At 49.0% G+C, this 23,316-nt stretch overlaps 8 protein-coding genes across 8 annotated transcripts; 4 read left to right on the top strand and 4 right to left on the bottom strand.

Annotated features, from left to right (window-relative positions):
- Positions 1–293: 293 nt before the first annotated feature.
- Positions 294–1,591, bottom strand: FPOAC1_010810 (uncharacterized protein; the record flags this gene model as incomplete). The annotated part of the gene is made up of 3 exons (XM_044855198.1): positions 294–1,055; positions 1,105–1,414; positions 1,470–1,591. The coding sequence occupies 3 exons, from the start codon at positions 1,589–1,591 to the stop codon at positions 294–296; spliced, it is 1,194 nt and encodes a 397-aa protein (XP_044702511.1).
- Positions 1,592–2,234: 643 nt separating this feature from the next.
- Positions 2,235–4,192, top strand: FPOAC1_010809 (uncharacterized protein; the record flags this gene model as incomplete). Its single annotated transcript, XM_044855197.1, has 6 exons — positions 2,235–2,262; positions 2,322–2,350; positions 2,402–3,532; positions 3,580–3,844; positions 3,901–4,112; positions 4,166–4,192. 6 exons carry the CDS (start codon positions 2,235–2,237, stop codon positions 4,190–4,192), a joined length of 1,692 nt encoding a protein of 563 aa, XP_044702510.1.
- Positions 4,193–5,093: 901 nt separating this feature from the next.
- Positions 5,094–5,828, top strand: RPS13 (ribosomal 40S subunit protein S13; the record flags this gene model as incomplete). Its single annotated transcript, XM_044855196.1, has 5 exons — positions 5,094–5,295; positions 5,348–5,380; positions 5,496–5,542; positions 5,601–5,689; positions 5,744–5,828. 5 exons carry the CDS (start codon positions 5,094–5,096, stop codon positions 5,826–5,828), a joined length of 456 nt encoding a protein of 151 aa, XP_044702509.1.
- A 304-nt stretch (positions 5,829–6,132) lies between these two features.
- Positions 6,133–6,772, bottom strand: FPOAC1_010807 (uncharacterized protein; the record flags this gene model as incomplete). The annotated part of the gene is made up of 3 exons (XM_044855195.1): positions 6,133–6,205; positions 6,258–6,469; positions 6,626–6,772. The coding sequence occupies 3 exons, from the start codon at positions 6,770–6,772 to the stop codon at positions 6,133–6,135; spliced, it is 432 nt and encodes a 143-aa protein (XP_044702508.1).
- A 292-nt stretch (positions 6,773–7,064) lies between these two features.
- Positions 7,065–9,683, top strand: FPOAC1_010806 (uncharacterized protein; the record flags this gene model as incomplete). Its single annotated transcript, XM_044855194.1, has 2 exons — positions 7,065–7,582; positions 7,634–9,683. 2 exons carry the CDS (start codon positions 7,065–7,067, stop codon positions 9,681–9,683), a joined length of 2,568 nt encoding a protein of 855 aa, XP_044702507.1.
- Positions 9,684–12,503: 2,820 nt separating this feature from the next.
- Positions 12,504–13,199, bottom strand: FPOAC1_010805 (uncharacterized protein; the record flags this gene model as incomplete). The annotated part of the gene is made up of 1 exon (XM_044855193.1): positions 12,504–13,199. One exon carries the CDS (start codon positions 13,197–13,199, stop codon positions 12,504–12,506), a length of 696 nt encoding a protein of 231 aa, XP_044702506.1.
- Positions 13,200–15,346: 2,147 nt separating this feature from the next.
- On the top strand, positions 15,347–19,320 carry FPOAC1_010804 (uncharacterized protein; the record flags this gene model as incomplete). Its single annotated transcript, XM_044855192.1, has 4 exons — positions 15,347–15,448; positions 17,233–17,668; positions 17,741–19,174; positions 19,256–19,320. 4 exons carry the CDS (start codon positions 15,347–15,349, stop codon positions 19,318–19,320), a joined length of 2,037 nt encoding a protein of 678 aa, XP_044702505.1.
- A 1,009-nt stretch (positions 19,321–20,329) lies between these two features.
- FPOAC1_010803 (uncharacterized protein) lies at positions 20,330–22,685 on the bottom strand (the record flags this gene model as incomplete). The annotated part of the gene is made up of 3 exons (XM_044855191.1): positions 20,330–22,409; positions 22,465–22,612; positions 22,673–22,685. The coding sequence occupies 3 exons, from the start codon at positions 22,683–22,685 to the stop codon at positions 20,330–20,332; spliced, it is 2,241 nt and encodes a 746-aa protein (XP_044702504.1).
- Positions 22,686–23,316: the final 631 nt, after the last annotated feature.

Here is a 23,316-nt window from a genome sequence, read left to right as displayed (position 1 = left end):
GGAGATTTTTCCGAGTATACCACGATGTAGGCCTCTTCTTGGCTATTATGGCAATTACTATTTGCTTCACTAAAAGCCACCAATTAACCAAAAATCTGCTTGGCAAAGCTACCGGACTCCATTTTTTCCCAATGGATGATTAAAGCGACGCTAGTATGTACTGGTCGTATGAGATTGACGGTGTATGTCCCAGAGAGCAGAACCGTTACTTCAGCTCCTCTCTCTACAGTGTAGCATTCCCATATCTTGAGACCTTGAGGATATCACCAAAATCGCTGTAATGCTGGATTTCTTCACGAAGTACGCAGCCTCTTTGATCTCCTCATTTGCTTAACCTCTTCAACTCCTTGCTCATCCTTGGGAATGACAACCGGGCTTTCTTCCTTGACCTCAGTGTTGCTATCGGTTATAGTAATCGTCTTCTTGGTCCTCTTGAGAGAGTGTTCTTGGGAGGATCCCACCTCTATCTTGATCACAGTGGGCTTATCTTCCTCCTTCGAAGCTTGAGCTGCAAACTCTCTCAAGTCAGCAGTAAAGAGGACTGAATGGGCCCAACCAGCGTAAGATCCCCACAAGTTTCGGAAGTGATCTCCGACAGCATCGTACATAGCCTTGTTGAGTGTCTTGACTTTTGACTTGCCGAACTTATAGTCCCTTTGAGCAATTTGCCAAACGTGGGTGTCAACCGGGACTGCTTCTCCCCATCCAAGACCCATCAGACATACGCAGTCGGCAACCTTTGGTCCAACACCTTTCAGTGTTAAAAGCTGCTCGTGTGCTTCTTTGTAAGTTGCATGTTGCTCTCTGGGTACCGGTGTTGTATTGAAGCCTGGGTGCTCAGGATTTCGAAGGCTTTCCAACCAAGTCCCAGGCTTCTCCTTTGCAACGATCCTTGCTGTCTCGGCGATATATTTGGCCCGATAGCCAAATCCTAAGGCTCTGAGGTGAGCTTCCACGCTATCACCAGTCAAAGCTTGAGGGCTTGGGAAGTCATGGAAGGCTTCGTCTCCAATGTAGGCAATAAAGGGCCCGTAGTGCAGACACAACTTGTGCACCTGGCACGTTGTCAGCCTCTAAACGTGCATGTTTATGGGTATAACTCACCATTTGTGATATGCGTGCGATGTTGTTGTTGCTGCTACATATGAAACCTATCAAGGTTTCCCATGCATCTTGGTTAAGGATGCGAACACCTTGGAACTGCGGTGCCCTTTTCCGAAAGTTGGAGTCGACGTCCGACCACTGTTTATATAGAGATTCAAGGCCTGTATCTAAATTAAAGTAGTGGCGTAGAAGGGACTCTGTATCTTTGGGTTCTGACGTCGTAGGCTTAGGGGCTGGGTATGTGACTTTATAGTGCAGGTGGGTAGAATCCTGCTTTAAATGAAGAAGTCTCCCGTGTAAAGTGCAGGTCCTAGGAGAGTAAAATTGAGTGATTTGCTATTTCGGAAGTTGTGCTATGAACTTACCACTCATGATTGATCTTTTGCCATCTAAAGGACTGCCCACATCGCAATGTGGTGTTGATGCAAAGCTCCTTCAAAGTGACAGGCAGCTTTTGCCACTCCGTTTTCCCTACAACAAGAGACATTGAAATCGATAGGATATCCAACTTCGAACTCGAATAATACATGAACTGAGATAAAAACAAGATCAGATGTAGAAACAACTAGTAGAGTAAGTTGAAACGGTCGGTAGGTTAGTAGTTAGAGAGGCAACTCTTTGCCTTTATGATGTAATTAATTGGTTCTAGGGAGCCTCAGTGGCACCCCTGAAGTTTATTACCCCTAAAACTTTGCAGTTAAAGGGGACCATCCTCATAATTTATTATTACTCGGGGAGGCTATGAACCTAAAATAATACCTGGAAGCAACACCAAAAGTTCAAAGAAGAAAAGGCCTTTTCATTTGCTTCATTTTCCGACTACTTGTACAAGTATATGTACATATTTAACTAAGGTCAATCTACCTGATAATAATTGAGAAGCTCCAAACAACCCTGTAGTGCTGAATTTTCGCAAAAGTCGGGCCAGTCGAATTCTGCGCTAAACCAAAGACTTACTAACGCTAGCGCCTCCTGGCAAAAAAAGCTCCAGCCTCGCGCGACGTCTACCAGCTCTTTGAAATTGGAATCTTGTTGCAGCTTGAATCAACGACTCCGCCTGCTAACCATTCGCGCTTAACAATTTCAGAGATTTTGCATCATCTCTGAAGTCGCTTACCAATACTGCCAGTATGAACGGTGACAGTTACACTTCCCGGGGTAAGTTTATTCACAATCAGTGGTCTCATCGCGTCGCGTCGCTAACCCTTTCATCGTAGACGGGCGTCGGGGAGGACGAGATTATCCCGTAAGTGTACAGTCCTATATCTAAAGTATGATTGAATCTAACATTACCTAGCCTAGAGGCGACAGAGGTGACAGAGGCGACAGAGTTGATAGAGATGATCGTCGAGACCGACACCGAGGAGACCGGGACCGCAGACGTTCTCGCTCGCCAGACCACCGAAGCCATCGACGAGGTGAGGGCGATGCCGATGCCTACTCTTCCAGCCGAAACCACCGTGATCGTGAGCGCGAGGATAGATACTCGGGCCGCGAGAGACGAGGTGGCGATCGTGAATGGGACCGCGACCGAGGGTCTTCCCGTCGAGATGCCAGGCGCGACGACGACGAACGACCGAGCAGGCGAGAACGAGACCCGTACGACGATCGCCGCCGTGGAGGAGGCAGGGACCGACGTGAGGATAGATTCCCCGCGCCTCAGGAACGTCGAAGCGCAAGCCCGCCGCCAAAGAAGCGAGAGCCAACTCCCGACCTGACAAATATCGTGTCTGTCCTCGAGCGCAACCGTCGTCTGACACAGTGGGATATCAAGCCCCCAGGCTATGACAATGTTACGGCCGAACAGGCTAAGCTCTCGGGCATGTTTCCTCTTCCTGGTGCTCCTCGACAGCAACCTATGGACCCCAGCAAGCTCCAGGCTTTTATGAACCAACCCGGGGGACAGGTCACAAGTGCTGGTCTCAAGGCAAGCAACTCTCGCCAGTCAAAGCGACTTTTGGTTTCCAGAATTTCTCCTGGCACAAGTGAGGATGCGCTCATCGCATTCTTCAATCTGCAGCTTAACGGATTGAACGTGATCGACACCACAGATCCCTGTGTCTTGTGCCAATTCTCCAACGACAGGTCATTTGCCGTTATCGAGTTCAAGGACGCCCCTGAGGCTACTGTTGCACTGGCGCTGGACGGCATTTCCATGGAGGCCAGCGATGCTTCGAACGGCGTGGATGGAGGACACCGTGGTCTTGAGATTCGCCGGCCTCGTGACTACGTGGTTCCCGCAGTGACCGAGGACGTTGCTTATGACCCTGAGGTCGTCTCTAACATCGTTCCGGATACCGTCAACAAGCTCAGCATTACCAACATCCCATCTTTCTTGACAGAGGAACAGATCATCGAACTGCTTGCAAGTTTCGGCAAGCCTAAGGCCTTTGTTCTGGTCAAGGACAGAGGAACTGAAGAATCCAGAGTGAGTACATTGGGCTTTTAAAAACATACGTATTCTAACATTTGTAGGGTATTGCTTTTGCCGAGTACCAAGACCCTGCTGTTTCCAACCCCACCGCTCTTGATACTCTCAACGGTATGGATATTGGAGGTAAGCAGATTAAGGTCAGCAAGGCCAGCATCGGTCCAACACAAGTTGCCAACTTCGATGTTGGTATTACTGCCATCAGTGGCCTGGCTTCTCAGACTGCCAATGAGGTTGAAAGTAGCCGTGTACTTCAGCTTCTCAACATGGTTACTGCCGAGGAGCTCCTAGACAATGACGATTACGAAGGTACGTGACTTTTTTCTTCTTCTACATACGCGAATTTGTTCTAATTGTATGTTTAGAAATCTGCGAGGATGTTCGAGAAGAATGTTCCAAATATGGCAAGATTCTCGACGTCAAGGTTCCCAGGCCAACAGGTGGCAGCAGACAATCTGCTGGTGTGGGTAAGATCTTTGTCAAATACGAGCACACCGAGGATACAACAAAGGCTCTGCAGGCTCTTGCAGGACGCAAGTTTGCCGACAGAACTGTTGTGACAACATATTTCCCAGAGGTAGGTTCTTGTTTTTTCCCCAGGTTTTAATCTGCAGTTGCTGACAAGTACAGGAGAACTTCGATGTTGGCGCGTGGTAAGATTATACTTAATATCGTTCCATTAAGACCAGATCCAGAAAGATGCACACTGGTCATCTTGGCTATATGGATTGAAGGGGCGGGAGTCTTCCATCGGTGTACGGAATCGTTTCAATTGAAAATGTAAAACAAAAGGACACGACAAGCATTAGGCTCATGGAATTTATTACGTCGTGAGATGAAAAGGTTTCTTTGTATGCCAAGGAGAACTACACCACATACTGGCTAATAATACAGCTGTAGCTAGCCTCATTACGTGCAGGCTCAACATTAGGAAACACACAAGTCACAGTGCCTTCTGGTCACAAAATGAGTGATGGAATGTATGGTATAAATTTGTAACATCTATCTAGGTAGTTTTTCGAAATAGGCGTAGAGTCAAAGGTATCTGTGTTCTGTTAGTGTCGTTACATAACAGAGGGTGCGAGTAAACATTGTAGAAATGACCAGAGATCAGAAGTCCTGTTCATTCATTGAGCCCGAAGGCTCTAACATAAGAGGTACCAGAAATAAAGTAAAAAGTGATTTATCATCATGTCGAGGTCGACAGAAGTGGGATAGCAGAGATTGCAAAGAAAGTGGCTTACCATTTGGTTAGTGAATATTGCGTAAAAGTCCAAGCAAAACCTGAGCTTTAAGTTGATAGTTGATATCAGACAAAGAAGAAATCTTCAACCGCGACATTGAAAAAAAAGATAGATATGAGAAACGCGACAATGGCGCCGAGCTCGGACCATCCACGTGATCTGGATCCCGCCAGCCAATCAGATGGCGTACCACTCTGCCCTAACTATCCGATTTTCCTCCCACACGAAACGAAAGACATCCTCGAATCTTGGAAAGTTTCGCTCGCAACTCCGTAACCGATCCTTATCCAGCATCACCACGCCAAACCGACAAGATGGGCCGTCTTCACAGCAACGGAAAGGGCATTTCTGCCTCTGCTCTCCCCTACTCTCGATCCTCCCCTGCGTGGTTGAAGACCACCCCCGAGCAGGTTGTTGAGCAGATCTCCAAGCTCGCCCGTAAGGGTGCCACCCCTTCTCAGATCGGTGTCATTCTCCGTGACTCTCACGGTATTGCCCAGGTCAAGCACGTCACTGGTAAGAATTCAGCGACTCGGAAATGAAATAAAAGTGCTAACACACAAGTCAGGTAACCGAATTCTCCGAATTCTCAAGTCCAGCGGTACGATTCCCTAAACGAAAAAATGGATGTTGCGGTCGAACGATACATCTATAACGGAGAAACATCATCTCTTTAATGCCTCTGTGCGGTTGAGACTGACAGAGTGATTTTACAGGCCTCGCCCCCGAGCTCCCCGAGGATCTGTACATGCTTATCAAGAAGGTACGGAAGTCATGCTGAAATTTCACATTTTGCGACAATCCACTAACTCACAAAACAGGCTGTTGCCGTCCGAAAGCACCTTGAGCGCAACCGTAAGGACAAGGACTCCAAGTTCCGTCTCATTCTCATTGAGTCCCGAATTCACCGGTAGGCCTAATCAGAGTCCCTCTTCCTTCGCGCACCAAACTAACCTGTAAACAGTCTGGCCCGTTACTACAAGACCGTCGGTGTCCTTCCCCCCACCTGGAAGTACGAGTCCGCTACTGCCAGCACCATCGTCGCTTAAGCGAACATACAAACGACGGCTGGTCAAGTTCGGATGGAAGTGATGGTTTCCCGGATCACGGAGTTAGGGACAAATTATGGAAAAAGCTTGCATTTAGAGCCATGATACTTATGCGCCCTATCTGGGAGGACCCACAGCGAAGTCGACGGCTCAATAGAAAGCTCTTCGATCGCTGCAAAACGCATGTATGCAATGGGGTACACTAAACCCAGTGACGATAAAATTCTTAAACCTGAACGCCATCTATGCCTGTCGCTACCAATTGCTTTGCTTCAAACAACATGCCATTTTGATGTTTCGCGATCTAACCAGTTCCTTCCAGCTCCTTTGACTTTTGGATAAGATAGTCTCCCAGTACTCGAAGAGGGTCGTTTGGTCTGTGACACTATTAGTTGCCATTGCCGGCGCATAAATGTAGTTGAGACGTACTGGTCTTTTGCCAACTGCTTCATACCCTCCAGCAGCACTCCAGTGACCTTTGTGTTGAGATATCGTCGTGCCGAATCGCCATGTGGGGGAGCTTCGGAGGGTATGTTAAGGCCAGCATCTGGATGAGCAGATGCAGCTCTGGAACCTTGTGCTGGAGTTCCAGTTCGGGCGGGTGCTGGGCTCGGCGCATGAGCGGCTGGAGCGGGAGATGACTATGTGATGTCAACGAGGGTGCTATTTAAAGATGGGAGACGAATGCCTGGGTTTGTGGAGGATAGCGTTGGTCCTCTAGCCATTCAAGGGAGATCCTAGACATGACCTGAGGGGGAGAGCCGGTGAGAGACCATAGAGGAAAAGTAAAGACGTACTGCAGGCTGGTCAGCAGGCGCATCAGACATTACAACATCTTTTTGAGCTTCTGTTTGCGCTGGGAGTCCGTTGGTAGAAGCGTTGGCCGATGTTGTGATTTGCGGCGTGTCCGCAGCCGAATCGTTCTTGGGGGCTTCGTCTGCCATTTTGAACAGTAACGATATATCTTATTTATCGTAATTGAATTGATTGAGGAGTGTAGCTGTATGGAAAGAAAGCGGGATAGTATTCGTTGAATCGCGCCGGTTGATTATCGGGCATTGGAGCACAAGCAAAGCAAGCGGGATGCGTGGTCATGTGCTTTCGTGTTGACTAAAGTGCCTCCCTTTGTCTGTCGCGTCTCCGTTTTGAATATTTGCCTGCATATGCTTTGACGACAATTGTCACACCCTGGCTGTATCTTATTTTCATTTATCTTGACATGTTTGAGTTTAAAACATGGATGCATTTGTGACAAGACTCCCTAGGCCGCAAAGTCAACTCCGTGGTCAAATTCGACCTGACTCTGTAGATCTACCAAACCAGGAGAGACCCTCCAAGCGAGCCAAACGACAGGGGTCATCGGAATCCGATAGCGATCAGTCTCTCAATTCTCATAATGAGTTATCGCCAAGAAAGAAAAAAATCGGTAAGAAATCGGCCGACGACGATGATCTGGATGGTGGAAACCTCCGGCCTACAGATATAGAAAGCGCATTACCTCCCGCTGCTGACGGCAAGGAGGCAATCGAAGAGTATGAGGCGATGAAGTCATCGCAAGCGACGGCTGAGGAAAACGACGACGGCGCGACTGCAAAATCGAAGCCTCTTTGGATCAAAGGCCGGAGCTCCATATATGTGGATGCTTTCAATCTCGCTCTCGATACTGTTTTAGATGAAGAATCTCATCTGTTCGATGAAAAAGAAAATAATGTCTTCAAACAGTGGAGGGATCTAGGGTACGAGGCTCAATACCTGTATGTCTTTCTCCTACCTGCGTCACAACCTACCCACTCATCTTGAACCAGCTATGTTCGATTGTTTCTCAGGAAAGCTGCATGGTGGCATCGTCATAATCGTCTCGATTATCATAGCGACATTTCAAACCTCGAAGAAGCCATAGCCACATTACAATCACCTCGTGTATTGCCACAAAACACCATATCTCCAACACAAAGTCCCGTTCATGGCATTGAACTTGAAGAGGCCAGACTGGGTGAGACGTTCATGTTTGCAGATGCATCAAATGAACACATCAATTCAGTCGAAGAGGCTGCATCGCTCCTTAGTTTGGACGAGCTGAAAGATCTGGCAAAGGACGCCAAGATCCAAGGACGCAACAAGTCAGAACTTATCCGTTCCCTTTTACGAATGAGCAAGCAACAGACTGGTTTAGTGGCGGTAGGTCTCAGCAGACACAACAGCCGCAACTCGCCTTCCGAGGACCATGAAAACAAAGATGTGAAAGTAATAGCCAGGGCGAAACTTCGACGGGAAGACTCGAACAGGGAGCAGCACTTCTTAACCAAAATACTTGGTATTCTCGGTCCTTGTATTCGATTATCACCACTGGTCTTCAAGCTTTTTGAGCGCGTGCACCTGGTGTTCTACAGATCGACCGAGTGGACAGAGAAGTCTCTCACGACAATTATTCTCGCCAAAATTGCGCGGCGGCATTTCCCCGAGTACATTGTCTGTCGGACGTCAACAATATTTTCGTCACGGTTGCACTTGTTAGAATATGAAACCGCCATTCGCATGGAAACAGAAGTCGACAACTTGGAGTTTAGTAGTCCACCTGGACAGGAAGGACTTAGAATGATGATCGACATCTTTGATAGAGTGTATCCCCGATGGCAGACGTTAGTCAAAGAAGAGCAGGAAAAGGAACACACGGTATACGAGATGGGCGAAGGCACATACCTGAGACGATTCACACCAGGTCATTCTTACACAAGGATAGTTCACAAAGCAGCCCCGATATTCGGAAAGCTCAAGGAGCATCTCAGGGAACACAGTCTTCTTACTGAGCTTCTAGATCAGCGACTTTTCCATCCGGCCAGGCGAGGTGGCTGGTATCAGCGAAAAGCTCTCCTGGAAGAGCATTACATGTCCACTTTGGACCCGAATCCTAAATTTACAGACCCTGAGCAACAAAAGAAACATTGGAAAAAGATAGCAGTTGCCACTTGTGAGGCTGGCCTACAAGATCCAGACTGCCATCTCATTTTCCATTACGACCTGCAGAAACGCTTGGTCAAGCTTGAGAAGAAACTGCGCATTCCGCGCCGCTTGCAGCACGACTTTGGTCATGTGAACCTCGAAAAGCCCACTGAGCACACAATCGAAGGAATACAGATCAAGAGGGACATTGTCGCTAAGCCCGGTCGGCAAGCGTCAACAAAGACAATCTGGTTTGATGAGCTGGCCACAAAAGAAGAGTGCAGCGTCGAAGAGATGTGTCTCAGCCATTATCGATCGGAAGGATGGAAAGGGTATCACGCCGAGGGTGGAATTATCCGGACTCTATTTGCATACCTCTTCTACGATATACTGTTCATTTACATCCCGAATGTTTTCCAGACTGCCTATCAAACATGCCCACTGGATCTACACACTGATGCCTTTTACCCGTCCAGAGCATCAGAAATTAACCACAGACTCGTTGAAATTGCCAACGGAGAGGCGACAAGGTTATTGCGTGAGGTATGGAATAGAGAACACGAGAAAAGGACCAGTGTGGTAGGTTTGAACTGGGATTTTGAGATTGATGACCTCGTGGAGCTTGTTGAATGCTTCGAGGGCAGCGCTCTTGCGGCTGTATGCAAGGTGATGGCTCAAGAATACAGACAGCGGGGTGGAGGTATACCGGATCTCATCTTGTGGCGTATCACAGATACACCAGAACAACAGGCCAAGGAACCTGGAAAGGCAAAAGGAGCGGTTATGTTCTCTGAAGTCAAGAGCGCGAACGATCGGCTCAGTGATACTCAACGTCTCTGGATCCATGTTCTTACAGGAGCAGGGGTCAAGGTCGCGCTTTGCAACGCTGTAGCAAAGGAAGTGAGGGAGGATTAGTTCATGATGAGGGTCTTTGCACTCAGGCTCAATCTCTCAAAGGATCCTCGGTGATATCGAGTCACGTACAGCGTGAACAGGGCACCAAGGTTTCCAACAAACCGATGTATGCATCTCGAACCTCCCGCGGCCCTGTAATCTTATAATGCGCTTCTAGCCTAGCCAAGCTACGGCAATTTGCTAGTTCTGGAAACACCATATACGGAAATGAGCAAGGAAGAGTCACGAACCACGCTGTTATTGGATGCGCTTTGGTGTTTGAGCCGAAATTAGCAATCGCCAAAGCAGCTTGGAAACACGATCAGGGGGGCTTGTTCCACCCAGCAGCCTGGTCACAACGGTCTCAAACTCGTTTCTAATCTCAGACTTAGAGCTGAGGATCATCTTCTGGTTTCAGATAGGCGGGAGGCGTCGATTAGGTGTGTCGCCGGCATGGTAGCCAATGGAACGACGGCAACGAGACGGTGTGATGCGCAGGGTTGTCACATCACCACATGCGCATCTCGTCACTGGCGCTCTCGGCGGGTTGCTGGCAATGTGGGCTACTGATCCATGGCCTATAACCTCTCTACTCGGCTGGTAACTGGACACGATGCCACGAGGAACCAGGCTTGGAAAGAACGGAAGAGTACGCGGGGTAGCTCGGACGCTTTTCACCACTCGGACTCGTGCCATGGGCAGTGATTATAGCGTTCCAAATCCTTGGTCACCTGGATGACGAAAGGTGATAAGGCTAGGTTAGGCGCGAAGAAGACAATTTTGTGTTCTTGGGTACGGAAATTTCACACATGTCACAAGTGGATTTGTTGTTTCCAGTATAGTATGTGCAAGACAAGACATCGAGAACTAGTCTACTATGCACAGCTAGCGCGCTGTATCCCTCGCAGTAGCTGGGTAGTATGCGCCAAACGCATCGACAAGAGTAGAAACGAGAGCGAGACAGAAAAGGGAGACGCACCTGAAGACCAGACGAGAGACGCTTCTGCACGCCGCCATGTCTCCCAGTTCCCTTCAACTCAAAGAAAAGCCCAAGTTCTCACCAACACAAATCTCAATCGTCGACCCACTGTCCTGGGCGCTTAGCATGAATCCAATCATATCAACCAACGCTTGATGGTGGGTGATGGGCTCGCCCGCCCCGTCCAATAGCACACTTGATTCCCCATGGCTCGGCGCTTACAAGCCTGGTTCATGGGGCTCCCAGGTCCCGCTTGGACCAGGGTGCTGGGTCGCTAGAGGATTGAGAGCACTCACGCCGCTTTTAAGTCTAAGTCTTTCTAGTGGTTCTAGGGGTGATGAAATATTAGGCCCCCGGACCCAACAAGGGGGGTGCCGGCATCCATTCTTCAAAATCAAAGCCTGGTTTTAGTTTCTCGCTGCAATTATGTACAGCAAGGCAAGCAATACCGAAACTGTGATGAAAGACAGAACTATGGAGGCTTGAGACGCACAACAGTGGGGGAGGACTACAACATGTCACGAGCAATTGTATTTGTCCTTTTTCTGCCTTGTCTCTATTTGTGCTGGGCTGCATACGTCCCGCGCCTGCGACCTCAAAACCGGCCCAGTGGAGAATTCGATTCACGTCTCTGCAGCCCATCACAACAAAAGACCGCGACCACGAAAACAAAAACAAACAAACGCTGTTCTCCCTCGCGTCTCTCATCTTATACTACTCGCTTTAATGAACCTAGGCAAAACAAATCTCCTCGGCGGGCTTGTCAAGATGGTCTCTTATTAGTTATAGTTGGTGCCTGCCTGACTGCCTACTACTTCATCCCCCCACGTAAAAACCACTTTACAAGGAACAAGGGTTTATTCCTAGGACTAGAGTAAAAGGCGATAATAAGGCAGGCAAGTGCGGGGCAGGATTCTACAAGAGAAGCTTCGAGTTGGCGGCCTGCGAAACGGCCGTCTATGCGGCCCAGATAGACATCGAGGGTATACCCGCCATGCGGCCTGTTCGACCTTCACCGATCCATATAAACAAACAAATAAACGTTTTAATGCCAGAAATAAACAAAACAATTATTTCAAAGAGATTCAAGGTTCATGACCAGGCCGTTGACAATCGGAGGAGTTGCTTAATTCACTTGTTTATGTATACGTACCAACCAGTCAGTCTCATTCTAACACCAATAGAACACAAATCATAGCACGCGATAGAACTGATGTTAAACAGCCCATGGCTTTGTGAATTCTTGACTAAAAGCGCTACCACGAGGTGATGATTCTGTGCCCGGTACACGGGTCCACAACGCTCAGAGCGTTCCCTAATTCTCCCTCCCTTTCACACAACCCCTGCTGGGGGGTTCTGTATTGTCGAGTAGCTCTGACTGTCGACTTCCTAGTCGCTGATCTCCATCCCCTCTCCGCTCCCAGCCCCTTCCACATGTGTTGGTATCGTGCTTCTTGGTCGATGCTACGCCCCCAGGGAACAGCAACTCCAAACTGATAATAAAACTGTTAAAACGCCATCAAACTCCTCCAGTTATACCACCCAAGTAGCTCCGTATCCTTTCATTTCCAGTTCAACTCCTTTCAAGGCGTATCAAATAAGTGTCAACAAGAGAATGACTGAATGGTAAGGGCGACAGTTCTCGCCGCCAAGTGTCGAAGGCCTGCTCCAAGATTTGCCTTGTGTGTGTTCCGCTCCCTCGTCGTTTTTCGGTATATTCTTAATTTCCATGCATGTCTAAACAAAAGAAAAAGTCGTTATGTATTCGAAGGATCGTTAATAGTTGTGGGTCGGTTGAATATGTGATTGATATGAGTGTTCAGATCATGAGTAGAGGCAAAATGAATGTTGGCTCAGTAGGTCTACTCAACCTTGCGTCTTTTGCCCTTTGGTGCAGGTGCCATTCTAGGAGTGTATGTGACTGTTCTCGTCACCACCTCTCGGATGTGCCGTACGCTGGTCCGTGAAGACTTCTGCTTCTTTTCTAGTAGACGGGCCTTGAGAGCCGCATCCCAGTCAAAGACTGACGAATGGACTGGTCTGGCGCTGAACGGTGATCGGACAGTGCTTGCACTCATTGGAGAGTCGATATTCGACACACTGGGACTTGGTGGCACCTTCAGGCTGGGGAAGCATGCAGCGCCTGTGGGAGGTGCAGACATGGGCGCAGTGCATGTGAAGGGACTGGGAGGCGCCATGGGGGCCGTTGCTGGAGGACTCGGTCGGCCTGATGCCTTGGACGTGATACTTGAAGCCGATGACGAAGGGGGAGAGGCTTCGCGCTTCAGGGAGGTGCTTGTTTCCTCACTGGTCGCCGAATCCGGTAGAGAGTCTGGGGTCGTTAAACCAGAGCTCGTAGCAGGAGAGTTGAGAGCCATGGCTTTGGTGAGGAAATCTGTATAGGCCATTGGTGGGCTGATGGGGGTCTTGAGAAAATCCGGATCAGGCTTGAAGTTGAACGAAACTGCTGAGATAGGAGTTGCCGAAGTAATCTCAGAGGGAAAGGTAGCTGTGACGGGAGTAGTAAGCTTTCCCAGCTTTGGCTTGGTGTGAGGCATGGTGGTAATTTGAGTTGACCGTAGATATCGAAATTTAGGCTTATTATGGGCGAGTTGAATAAGTATGAGCTTGGTTGAATATGTAGATATGAACCAGCAGCCAATCCCAAGCACTGGGAATTAAGAGTACAGGCAGATGGAAGCAGCGAGCGAACAGACTGACTGACTGACTGGAGAAAAACGAAGGTCAGGGAGTTGGAGAGGGCAGCGCAGATGATTATAAGGAAAGGACTGCGTCAAGTGTTTGGCGCCGGAGGATGAAATTGGAAGAGGTGGGCGCTTGAAGAAAGGAAGGGGGTGTGAAGCAGTTGGAACAATGTGGCGCTATGACGGATTGCAAGGGTGAAGGGGTAAACTTGAGAGGTGTGTGTTGAGGAAAACGACCCTAGCTAGATGTGTGGATATACGGGAAACAACTAGACGGGGCCGGACGGAACAATCACCAAAGCAGCAGCAACTTGAGAAAGAGCAGCACACGACAGGCAATAAGAGCAGCGACCTTGACGGCAACACAGCAGCTACAGGCGCGTACGGAGATGTAGAACAAGCTGAGAAAAGGCGGCAACGCAAGAGAAGCGACGCGAATAAGCCAGGGAGGGGCGCAGAGTTATGATAATCGTGCTTCACTTTCCTCTACTTTGCTTTGCTCTCTTGGACATTATGAAGCGGGTTGTCCTGTGTATCCGGTCTCTCTCGTCGCCTATATTGTATTGTGCGGTCTGCAAGAGCTATGCGAGGATGTGACTGCGTGATCGTCTGAGTGGGCAACGGCGGTTGATGCAGTATGCTTAGCCATGTCACTCTATCTCTGCCAGTCTCTTTCCTACCTGGAAACTGCCAATCGGCGGGTGGATGGCGCGCTCTGCTGGTGACAGCGACAAATCAGGTTGGCTTGTGTCAGGCTCTAGGAACTAACTGGATAACAGACATGACCAACTGGTGGTGTCCTGACAGAATGGCTGCGAGCCAACGGCTAGTTGCAAATTGTGATGGAGATCTCGTGAACTCGCATCTCTTGCAATTCAACAACACGGATATTGAAGCGTTGGTAATGGACTTGTTACTCAGCGGCTCAACAACTGGGATTCCATGGATGGTGCTTAGGAGGGAGGCGCTGTACTCTGTTCTGTACATAAGTTGCTTGGACCCAAAGGTTGATTGGGATTGGCTAATTAGGGCGGTGATAGTCGCGTTTAAAGCAGCGGCAAAGGGCTACGCCTACTCGAGCATAGAGGCAGGGGAGCGGGAGGCAACTTGATTCGATGGAGCCAGGGTCTAGTCTTGCTTTTTTTATTCTCGGATAGCCCCTAGTCGCCTGTCATCCTGGCCCAGAAATCTCCTGTCAGAGACCTGTTTGGTCACTGAAGCCGTTGCTGGCGCCGGGGATGACTTCCACCGGCCCAGATGGATGGTGAGGAATGTGATTCGACCGAGGCCAAAAGGTCTGGGGAGGCATTTGCGCAGCTCCTCGGGCTTTACGCAAACTGAGCAGTGGTTTGGCTCACGGCGAGTCAAAGTACCGAGCGAATAGGATCTCATCCATGGCCAATTCCACGATTATGACAGCGATGAGGAAAGTTTGAAGCTGACGAGTAACGGTCAATGCTTTGCAGTTTGCTTTTCCAGTTCTTGTCAGGATGGTGCTTGCTCTTCTTCTCTTGCCAGTGTGATCATAATCAATTAGATGGAGTTGAGGGGAGGGGAAAATGCGTCTCATTGTTGAGATGGCAACCCATCATTGGTTCAGGTCGCAACTGCCTCCATCCTTGATCTCGATCAGAATCTGAGTGCTCAAAACTGGAAAATGCGCCTGCCGTTACTGGCATTGGACAAGTTACCTACCTTACCTAGTACTTACCTAGGTACCTAGGTACCTATGGAAGTGGAAGACCAACTCCAATCAGAGGCCACATTTGAAACCGTCAACTGCGATACTAAAATGCTAAATTGAGATACGAATTGAATAGACCGGCCATGGAGCTTCACAGTCCAATAAATCGCCACCAATCAACGGCAACTCGTTAACGACTTGCGATACAGCATCGGGGGAGATTGGTCCGTTCGAAACCTAATACCTGCTCTTGCAGTTTGTACACCATGTTTTGCAGCACGACGCGCGCGCAAGATAACTACTATAACTTCCAACCATGCATGGATTAACTTACAAAACTCCAGCGTTTACGAATATTCCTATCAAAGTTGGCTTCTATCTCGCGGCCTGTCCTGGCGATACGCGAGACATCGATATGGTATATGGACGGAAGCTCTGCTGCAAGAAGCGCGCGTCAATGCGAGGCATACTTGTTGCAGCTACCATCTCTTTCTTGTTGAATGGGTTGGCCTAACTACTAAACGGCCACTAGGCCACCCAATGTTCAGACAAACATAGTACGGGGAACACACCATTGGCTCACAAGTCCTCCTAGAATAGGCGCCATCGATATTGGTTGCTGGACTACTAGCTCACGGAAACATCGTGAATCCGCTTTGCGGACGTTTCTAGGGGACATGGCTTCGAAGAGTGGGTTGAATACTTACTTCTGGATGAACCCAGACCTGGTGAACCCAAACCTGGTCCACCCAGCGCAACACCAAACATAGAGATCATACAGATTGTGGGAGCTAGCGATGCCGTCGCATCGTTGCTGTTGTTTCCTATGCCGCGCGCTCAGTGATTTATACTAAACAAGTGTGTCTATTGGTGGTGAATATTTTTGAGAAATATTGATGTTTTGTTACAGCAACCAAAATAGATTCAAACATGAAACAGGCGCCTATTCCGTCAGATTGGTTGAAGAGTAGGATATTAAAAGCAGCTGCTCTGCCACCCATGTATCGACAATAGTCAGATTTTCGTTGGTGTTTGCTGCTCTCATCAAGTAGATGTATTGTTTAGTCTTGTAGTTAAGCAAAGACCTGAGACTATTTCCAGATCAGCTTGGAAGGGATCGGCAGAGATTTTAACGTTATAACGTCCTGAGAGCCTAGGAATTCGATATCGGTCTAGGGTAGTAATCCGTGTGATAACGTGAAAGAATCACCCTGGTGCTAGATTCCTACCTATATATAATCACATTCATGATGATAGTATAAAGCCGCTTTTCTTTAGTGCGATTGATGTTACCAATACTGCTAGACAATTATCTTCCTCTTGAGTTGAAATTACGGGAACAGTCATGATACATTGGTTAAGCCACAGCTGTCTTGGATACAGTCGGCCCATCTCGCACATGTACAGCTAACAACAACTTGAGAGAGCGTATTTGATTGAATAAACTTGTGTATCTATATGATGCTATGGAAACAAGAGAAAGACTTGTGATTATTCCGGCATTACTCTGTAACTACAGATTCACTCACCACAATGATGACCGAGACACAGCGCCACAATGGAATCCAAAGCCACAGAGACCCGACCCCACCTGGCAACCACGCCTTCCTCCATTTGTTTTGCTTCCGTCACCTGTTAGTCCAACAACGGGCTCATGTCTCAGCATCTGTCGGCCTAATAAACCTGCCTAACATAAGCACTGTTGCAGTTGCCTTTCAGCTGGAGCCTGGGTCTGGTTGTCGCCTAGTTACCCACATTAATCATCAATCGCGACTCTGCTGCCTTGTACGGCGTAATCGCACCTTCTAATCCATCTCCCCCACCGTACCGTCCCGTCTACCCGCGCTACCTAAGGTTGATGCCCGGTCGGACAGTCCGGTTAATAACTGATGACTGAGGTAACTTTTGATCGTATAATGATCCTGAACTTGTTTACACTAAACTTGCTTTCAGACTTTTCTTCTAAATCCGAAACAAACTCGCCCCCCATTTACGCTTTGTTGCTACCAGCAATAAATAAACCGTACATGATCAGTACATCATACAGTACCCGACCTCAAGACACGAGAGTCAAACCAGATCAACTAACTAGCGTTTCCCTGCCTATCCCCGATTTAACGACCCCGGCTCCGTCATAGGCACCCCTCTTGGCCTCACTTGACTCTCTGACTCGACCCTCCGTTTCAACTCATTGCATACCAGACCCAAAGTACTGCACCAACGCTCTCACAGTACAGCAGCACTTTCACTGGACCTAGGCTACGTACTGTCTCCTACCACCTACCACCTGCTGCTGTTAGTCACCCGCCATCAAACGCCAACGCCACCTTCGATTTCTGCTCCTTATCCTCAGACATACTTCCTTCCCTTCAATATCTCCCTTCAACCGCCACGATTCCCCCCACCACGAGGAAGCGAAAGGCTGCTGAGGCGACGATTACCTCTGCCAACAGAGACGAAGCACCCAACAAGAGAGTCATCGCCTCAGCTGCCCTCTCAGACAAACACGCGTTACCTCCAACTCCAATAACCACTGTTAGCAACCCCATGGATTCTGACGAAGAATACATGTCGGCTCTCTCGACCGACGACGAGATCATGCAAGACGACAGCGGCGACGAGATTTCAGCAGGAGATGGTACGACTTTTCATACCCCAGACAGCCCCTCATGTCCCATCATGACAGTTACTAACGACAATGATCTCATAGACTTTGACGACGAAGAGTTTGACGAGCCTGATCCCGATTTTGGCCTCGCTAAAGACGTCGAGAAGAAGAAGAGAGCTGCCCACGTGGTGTCATACAAAGTTTACGAACCAAGCGATATCCAGAGCCAACAGGATGACATGATTGCCGAAGTCAACATGATCCTAAACATGCAGAAGGAGGATGCTGCCATTCTGCTCCGCCACTTCCGATGGAACAAGGAACGTTTATTAGAAGACTATATGGACAGACCAGAAAAGGTTATGGAAGCTGCTGGATTAAGCAGCACCACGTCCAGCTCACCAAAGCTGGAAGTCATCCCTGGTTTCGCATGTGACATATGCTGTGAGGATGATGAGGGCCTCGAGTCATTTGCCATGAAATGTGGCCATCGCTACTGCGTGGACTGCTATCGCCACTACTTGACACAGAAGATCCGCGAGGAAGGCGAGGCTGCTAGGATTCAGTGTCCCTCTGACGGATGTGGTCGCATTCTCGACTCGGCATCGCTCGATGTTCTTGTTACTCCAGTGCTAGCGGGCCGATACCAAGAGCTTCTCAACAGAACATATGTCGAAGACAAGGACAACTTTAAGTGGTGTCCTGCCCCAGACTGCCCCAATGCCCTAGAATGTGGCGTAAAGAAGAAGGATTTGGGTAAAATTGTTCCCACTGTCGAGTGTCGATGCGGTTACAGATTCTGTTTTGGCTGCCCGAACCCAGATCACCAACCGGCCCCTTGTGACTTGGTCAAGAAATGGCTGAAAAAGTGTGCCGACGACTCAGAAACTGCCAACTGGATCTCGGCCAACACCAAGGAATGTCCAAAGTGTAACTCGACCATTGAGAAAAACGGAGGCTGCAACCATATGACATGCCGAAAGTGCAAGTACGAATTCTGCTGGATGTGCATGGGCCTCTGGTCAGAGCATGGAACCAGCTGGTACAATTGTAACAGATACGAGGAGAAGAGCGGCTCAGAGGCTCGCGATGCCCAGGCAAAATCTAGAACGTCCCTTGAGCGCTATCTACACTATTACAACCGCTACGCCAACCACGAACAATCGGCCAAACTCGACAAGGATATCGCCCAGAAAACCGAAAAGAAGATGGTCCAGCTTCAGAGTGCTTCAGGCATGTCCTGGATTGAAGTCCAATACCTTAACTCGGCATCTCAGGCTCTTCAAACCTGCCGGCAAACCCTTAAGTGGACATATGCCTTTGCCTTCTATCTTGCCAGAAACAACCTGACAGAGATTTTCGAGGATAACCAAAAGGACCTGGAGATGGCCGTGGAGAACTTGTCTGAAATGTTTGAGAAGCCCATTACAGAATTATCCGACCCCAAACTCAAAGTTGATATTATGGACAAAACGTCATACTGCAACAAGCGTCGTGTTATCCTCCTTGAGGATACGGCCGAGAATCTGGCAAATGGTATTGTTCCCCCCTTGAATCCCTCCATACACCTCTATTCTTTCCTTTCCATATTTTGCTAATTTTCTTATGTGCGCTTAGGCGAATGGAACTTCAATGCGGACCTTTTGGCCGCCACTACCTCTGCGCCTGCTCATCGTCGCTGAAGTGTGGATGCAAGGTAACACGATTTTGATCAGAATTTTATAATCATGTCAAGCAAGGACAGCATTGAGTGTCGTGCTAAATGCAGGGAAGCCATGAGTTGAGCTGCCAGTGTGTGGCCAAGATGACTGGCATACCAACCATGTACTTGTGTTTTACGCAAGTATGCGCCCTGGTAACCCTGGAATGTAGCATTTGGCCGGGGCATTCAGATTTGCTTTCTATCTAGAAGGCGTCGCCCTGCTATGTGACTTCCTATGCATCTGTCCTATTGCCACGATTCTGCACTACTTGTCTCGACTCACTGTTTCCTATATTTCCCTTATCGCCAGTCCTCATCTTCTGTTGCTTCAGAAGACAGGACAAGCATGGAATCTTGGCGTTGGCCTGTTGGAGGTGTTGGCGCGGAGCAGGGGGTTGGTATCTTGATTGAGCTGCTGGAGCTAGGAAGAACTCGGTTTATAGACTTGTTATGGCATGTTATTTCCAGCGGTTCAGGATATGGATTATGATATTCAATGAGCGGGTACGTAAATGAGAACTGCAATCATATACATCACATACCTACTGTTAGATGCCAAGAGTGACTACAGTGTTCGCATTGCTATATATGAAATCTAGAAGAGGAAAACCAGAACAATGCGTATACGAATGTCAGTCAAGATCACCACCGGCTATGACGCCACTGTACACTTGAGTCCAAGTTGGGTATTATTCTAACTAGAGCCTCGGAGGCAAGATGATATTGCCAAGAACGCCTATCTGATATTCTACCTAATCCCTTCTAGGGCCTCTTCCATAATTCAATACACACTAGTTCCACAAGACTCCAGTTCCATCCATATTCTGATCTCTTCATACAGCTCAGCAAATCGTGCCGCAGCCACACGATAAAAAGGTGGTTAAAAAAAAGAAGACGGAAAACGCCCAGTCAATGCTACTATTAGAACAATTGTCGAGTCAAGCAGATTGTCATCTGCTACGCTGAAGGATTGAAGCGAAACCTAGGTTCTATGCGAACGCAAAGCGTGAAAGGTTAAGCTTTTTAGGCGGGAGGTCAATTTCATCGTCCTCATCTTCCTCGTCACTATCGGGGATGATTTGGTCTTCACTCCCACATTTATTGAGGTCTGCAACCTCGTCCAGATTGACCTTTGGTAAGGGCACAAAGGCCGGATTGACGGGCATACCTGAGAGGAATTGCCTATCAAGGCTGTTGCGTGGTTTAGGCAGCTTTGGTGACATTGGTCCGTTCATAGCACGAGCACCCAAACGTTGTAAGGGCGTCATGCGCGAAGCAGCTGTTGACGGTGCCGTGGAAGGAGTGGAAGCTACACTAAACACGGAAGAACGTTGTGATGTAGTCGAAGCAGGCGTTTCTGTTGGCTTGGAATAAGAGAACTTGCGGATATCTGGCCGAGCAGGGGTAAAAGAGGTTCGTGGTAGAGACACGGCAGACGAAGGTGGAGGCATAGAGTCGTCGAATGATGATAAGGGGGTCTCGTTGTCCTTCACAAATGAGAGCTGGCTCCCACTTTCGACAGTCGTTGAAGTCTCCTGGCTGTCCTTTTCCACAAATACTGAAACACCTTGCTTCGTCTTATCAGAGGGCTTCCAACCGTCAAAATCAGGCAGCGCCATGAGTGCCTCATCAAGCGAATCGTCGGACAGGAGGTAAGCGTCGCTCTTCGTCCGCCTTGGACTCCTCCGTGGCTTGGACACTGGGAAGAACTTGCTCTTCTGTGGCGGTAAAGCTTCATCGGGTCCCGTCCCATTATCCTCACATAAGCGTGCCTTCTTGGGTGGTCGATTGGCAGGATCACTTGATGGGACAGCAGAGGAGTTAGACGTGATGGCCATAGAAGACGTGCGTCTTGTGGTAGTGGCAGTCTCGGTGAAACTGCTGAGCAGGTTGGAGACGGGCTCGGTACGACGCCGGTGAAGTCTTGGGGATGTGCGTGTATGGTTGGCCTCCGATCTTCGCGAGTTGCTTGGTACGGGCCGAGTTGTTTCGTCCAAGTATGGTCTGGGAAGCGGGAAAACACGAGGTACCAAGCCTCCTCCAGTGATTTGCAAAACCCTCTGGGGGTCGACTTCGAAGCAATTGGGGTCCATCTCGCCCATGGGTATGCGGCTGTGCCCCCTGAAGTAAGAACTGATGGGTTTCATAGCAGGTGGGGGTTGGTCCACGGCACCAGTCGCCAGCTGCGAATGCCTTCTCTTTGAGGGTGTCGTTGTTGTGGCACTAATGATCATGTTCTTCGTGATAGGATTCATATCGCCTCTGGCGATGGCACGAGCCGTCTCAGGCTCTACAAATGCACCGATAAAGGGCATCTCCTCCGCAGTCCGTGTTCCGTCCAGGTCTGTCAGGTGAACCAGCTCGCGTTTGGTAGGACAAAACACCCACTGATGCAAAAATGTCAACTCGGCCTGGTAGAATTGCGTCAGGTAATTTTCCGATACCCGCTTGCCTTGCAACTGGACCATGCGCACTACTCGCTCCGGGACTTTAGTTTTGCGAAGCATACGATATGCTGTCTTCAACCCAACGCCTGGTAGTCCATCAAGATAATCGCATCCGCTGAAAATAGCCATTCGCCGGAACTCTGTATCAGACCAGCCAGTCAATGAGACTTCTCGGCAGGCGCAAAAGTCCTTGCGGTTGATCTCAAAGCAGTTGCCATATTGGTCTAGCTTGGTCAGAAGTTTCTTGGCTCCAAAAACGAGGAGATCCGAGTCGTCGGAGATGATGCCGTTGATAAGACCCTGTCGTTCGAGGTACACAAGCTGTGCATCGGCTTCGTAAGGGGCGACAACGTAAGGGATGTCGAGCTTCTTGAGCAGTTGGATGAGAGCCGATGCCATTTCGGGGGTTATGTCGATACATTTTTGAAACTCTTGCGTAGCCTGGGCAGGCTTCCCGGCTCGCAATAGTTCCATTGCCGCCTTCTTTTTCTCATCTCTTTTCTTTGCTCGGGAATCTTCGGTGGCGGCTTTGCTGGGAAGAAAGTCACCATCGAATACCATATATGGTGTAATACCAAAATGACGGAGCATGCGAACACGAGTCATGGCAGCATTAAGGTACCTGTTCATGTGTCAATGACCATTTGTTAGTATACGGGGAACATGTGTAAACTGACTTCTGGGTTGGCTTGTCTTGACCAAGCTCCAGGGCACAGCAGTAGGCGGCACGATGGAGCCAGCCATACGCGTCGACACCGAATGTCTGGCCATGGTACTTTTTAAGCTCAGTCGGCTTCTGGATTGATTTGAGAAGGGGGAGAAGCCCTTGTCAAAAGGTTAGTGTCACATAGAGGGAGAGGGCTCAAGTTGTATAACAAGTCATACCAGATACACCCATATTGAACGATGAGCCGCGTCAAAGATGGTGGCGACGAAAGACGGTTGAGCTTTAGACTCGCTGCCCCAGAAGGGACTTGGGCAGCTTCAAGCCAACAGAAATTTTAATTGCATATGTCAATAATCGAACATGGAGATTAGTTGTGATAAGATCTGTTGTGCTGTAGTGTACAGACGCGTCGAAAGATTGATATGCACGCGGCGCAGGATCGTGCAGCAGGGTTTGAATATCGATGGCGATACTGTTCAGACTGACAGACCAGGGTAGAGATTGCACAGAAAGAAGCCGGGACCAAACAGTTCGGGGAGCAAATATACAATCGACAATCTTGTCGGAAGGCACGAGGTGAGGTCCAAGGCCAAAATTGAGGTTTGAAATGGAAACGCCCTAAAACGGGAGAGATATTTTGGCTAATCCCAGATCATGGATGGTCAGCCCCGACGTCGAGGTAGGCTAGTAGACTAGGTACTCGTAGGAGGCGAGGCACCTAATTTAGAGTGCTTCCCCTCCAACCCACTCGCTAGAACGCGACCCCCTGAATTACAGGCCCAGGGCTTAATGGATGGCACTTGGCGCGTTGATACCTGCCCGGGCGCGCGGGATGCTTCATTCCATGAACCACTGTAAACCC

This window comes from Fusarium poae, chromosome 4 (genome assembly GCF_019609905.1).
Source record: "Fusarium poae strain DAOMC 252244 chromosome 4, whole genome shotgun sequence".
In the NCBI taxonomy this organism is placed as follows: Eukaryota; Fungi; Ascomycota; class Sordariomycetes; order Hypocreales; family Nectriaceae; genus Fusarium; species Fusarium poae.
Note: the sequence above shows the minus strand (reverse complement) of the source record. Positions and strands in the feature narration are given on the sequence as shown.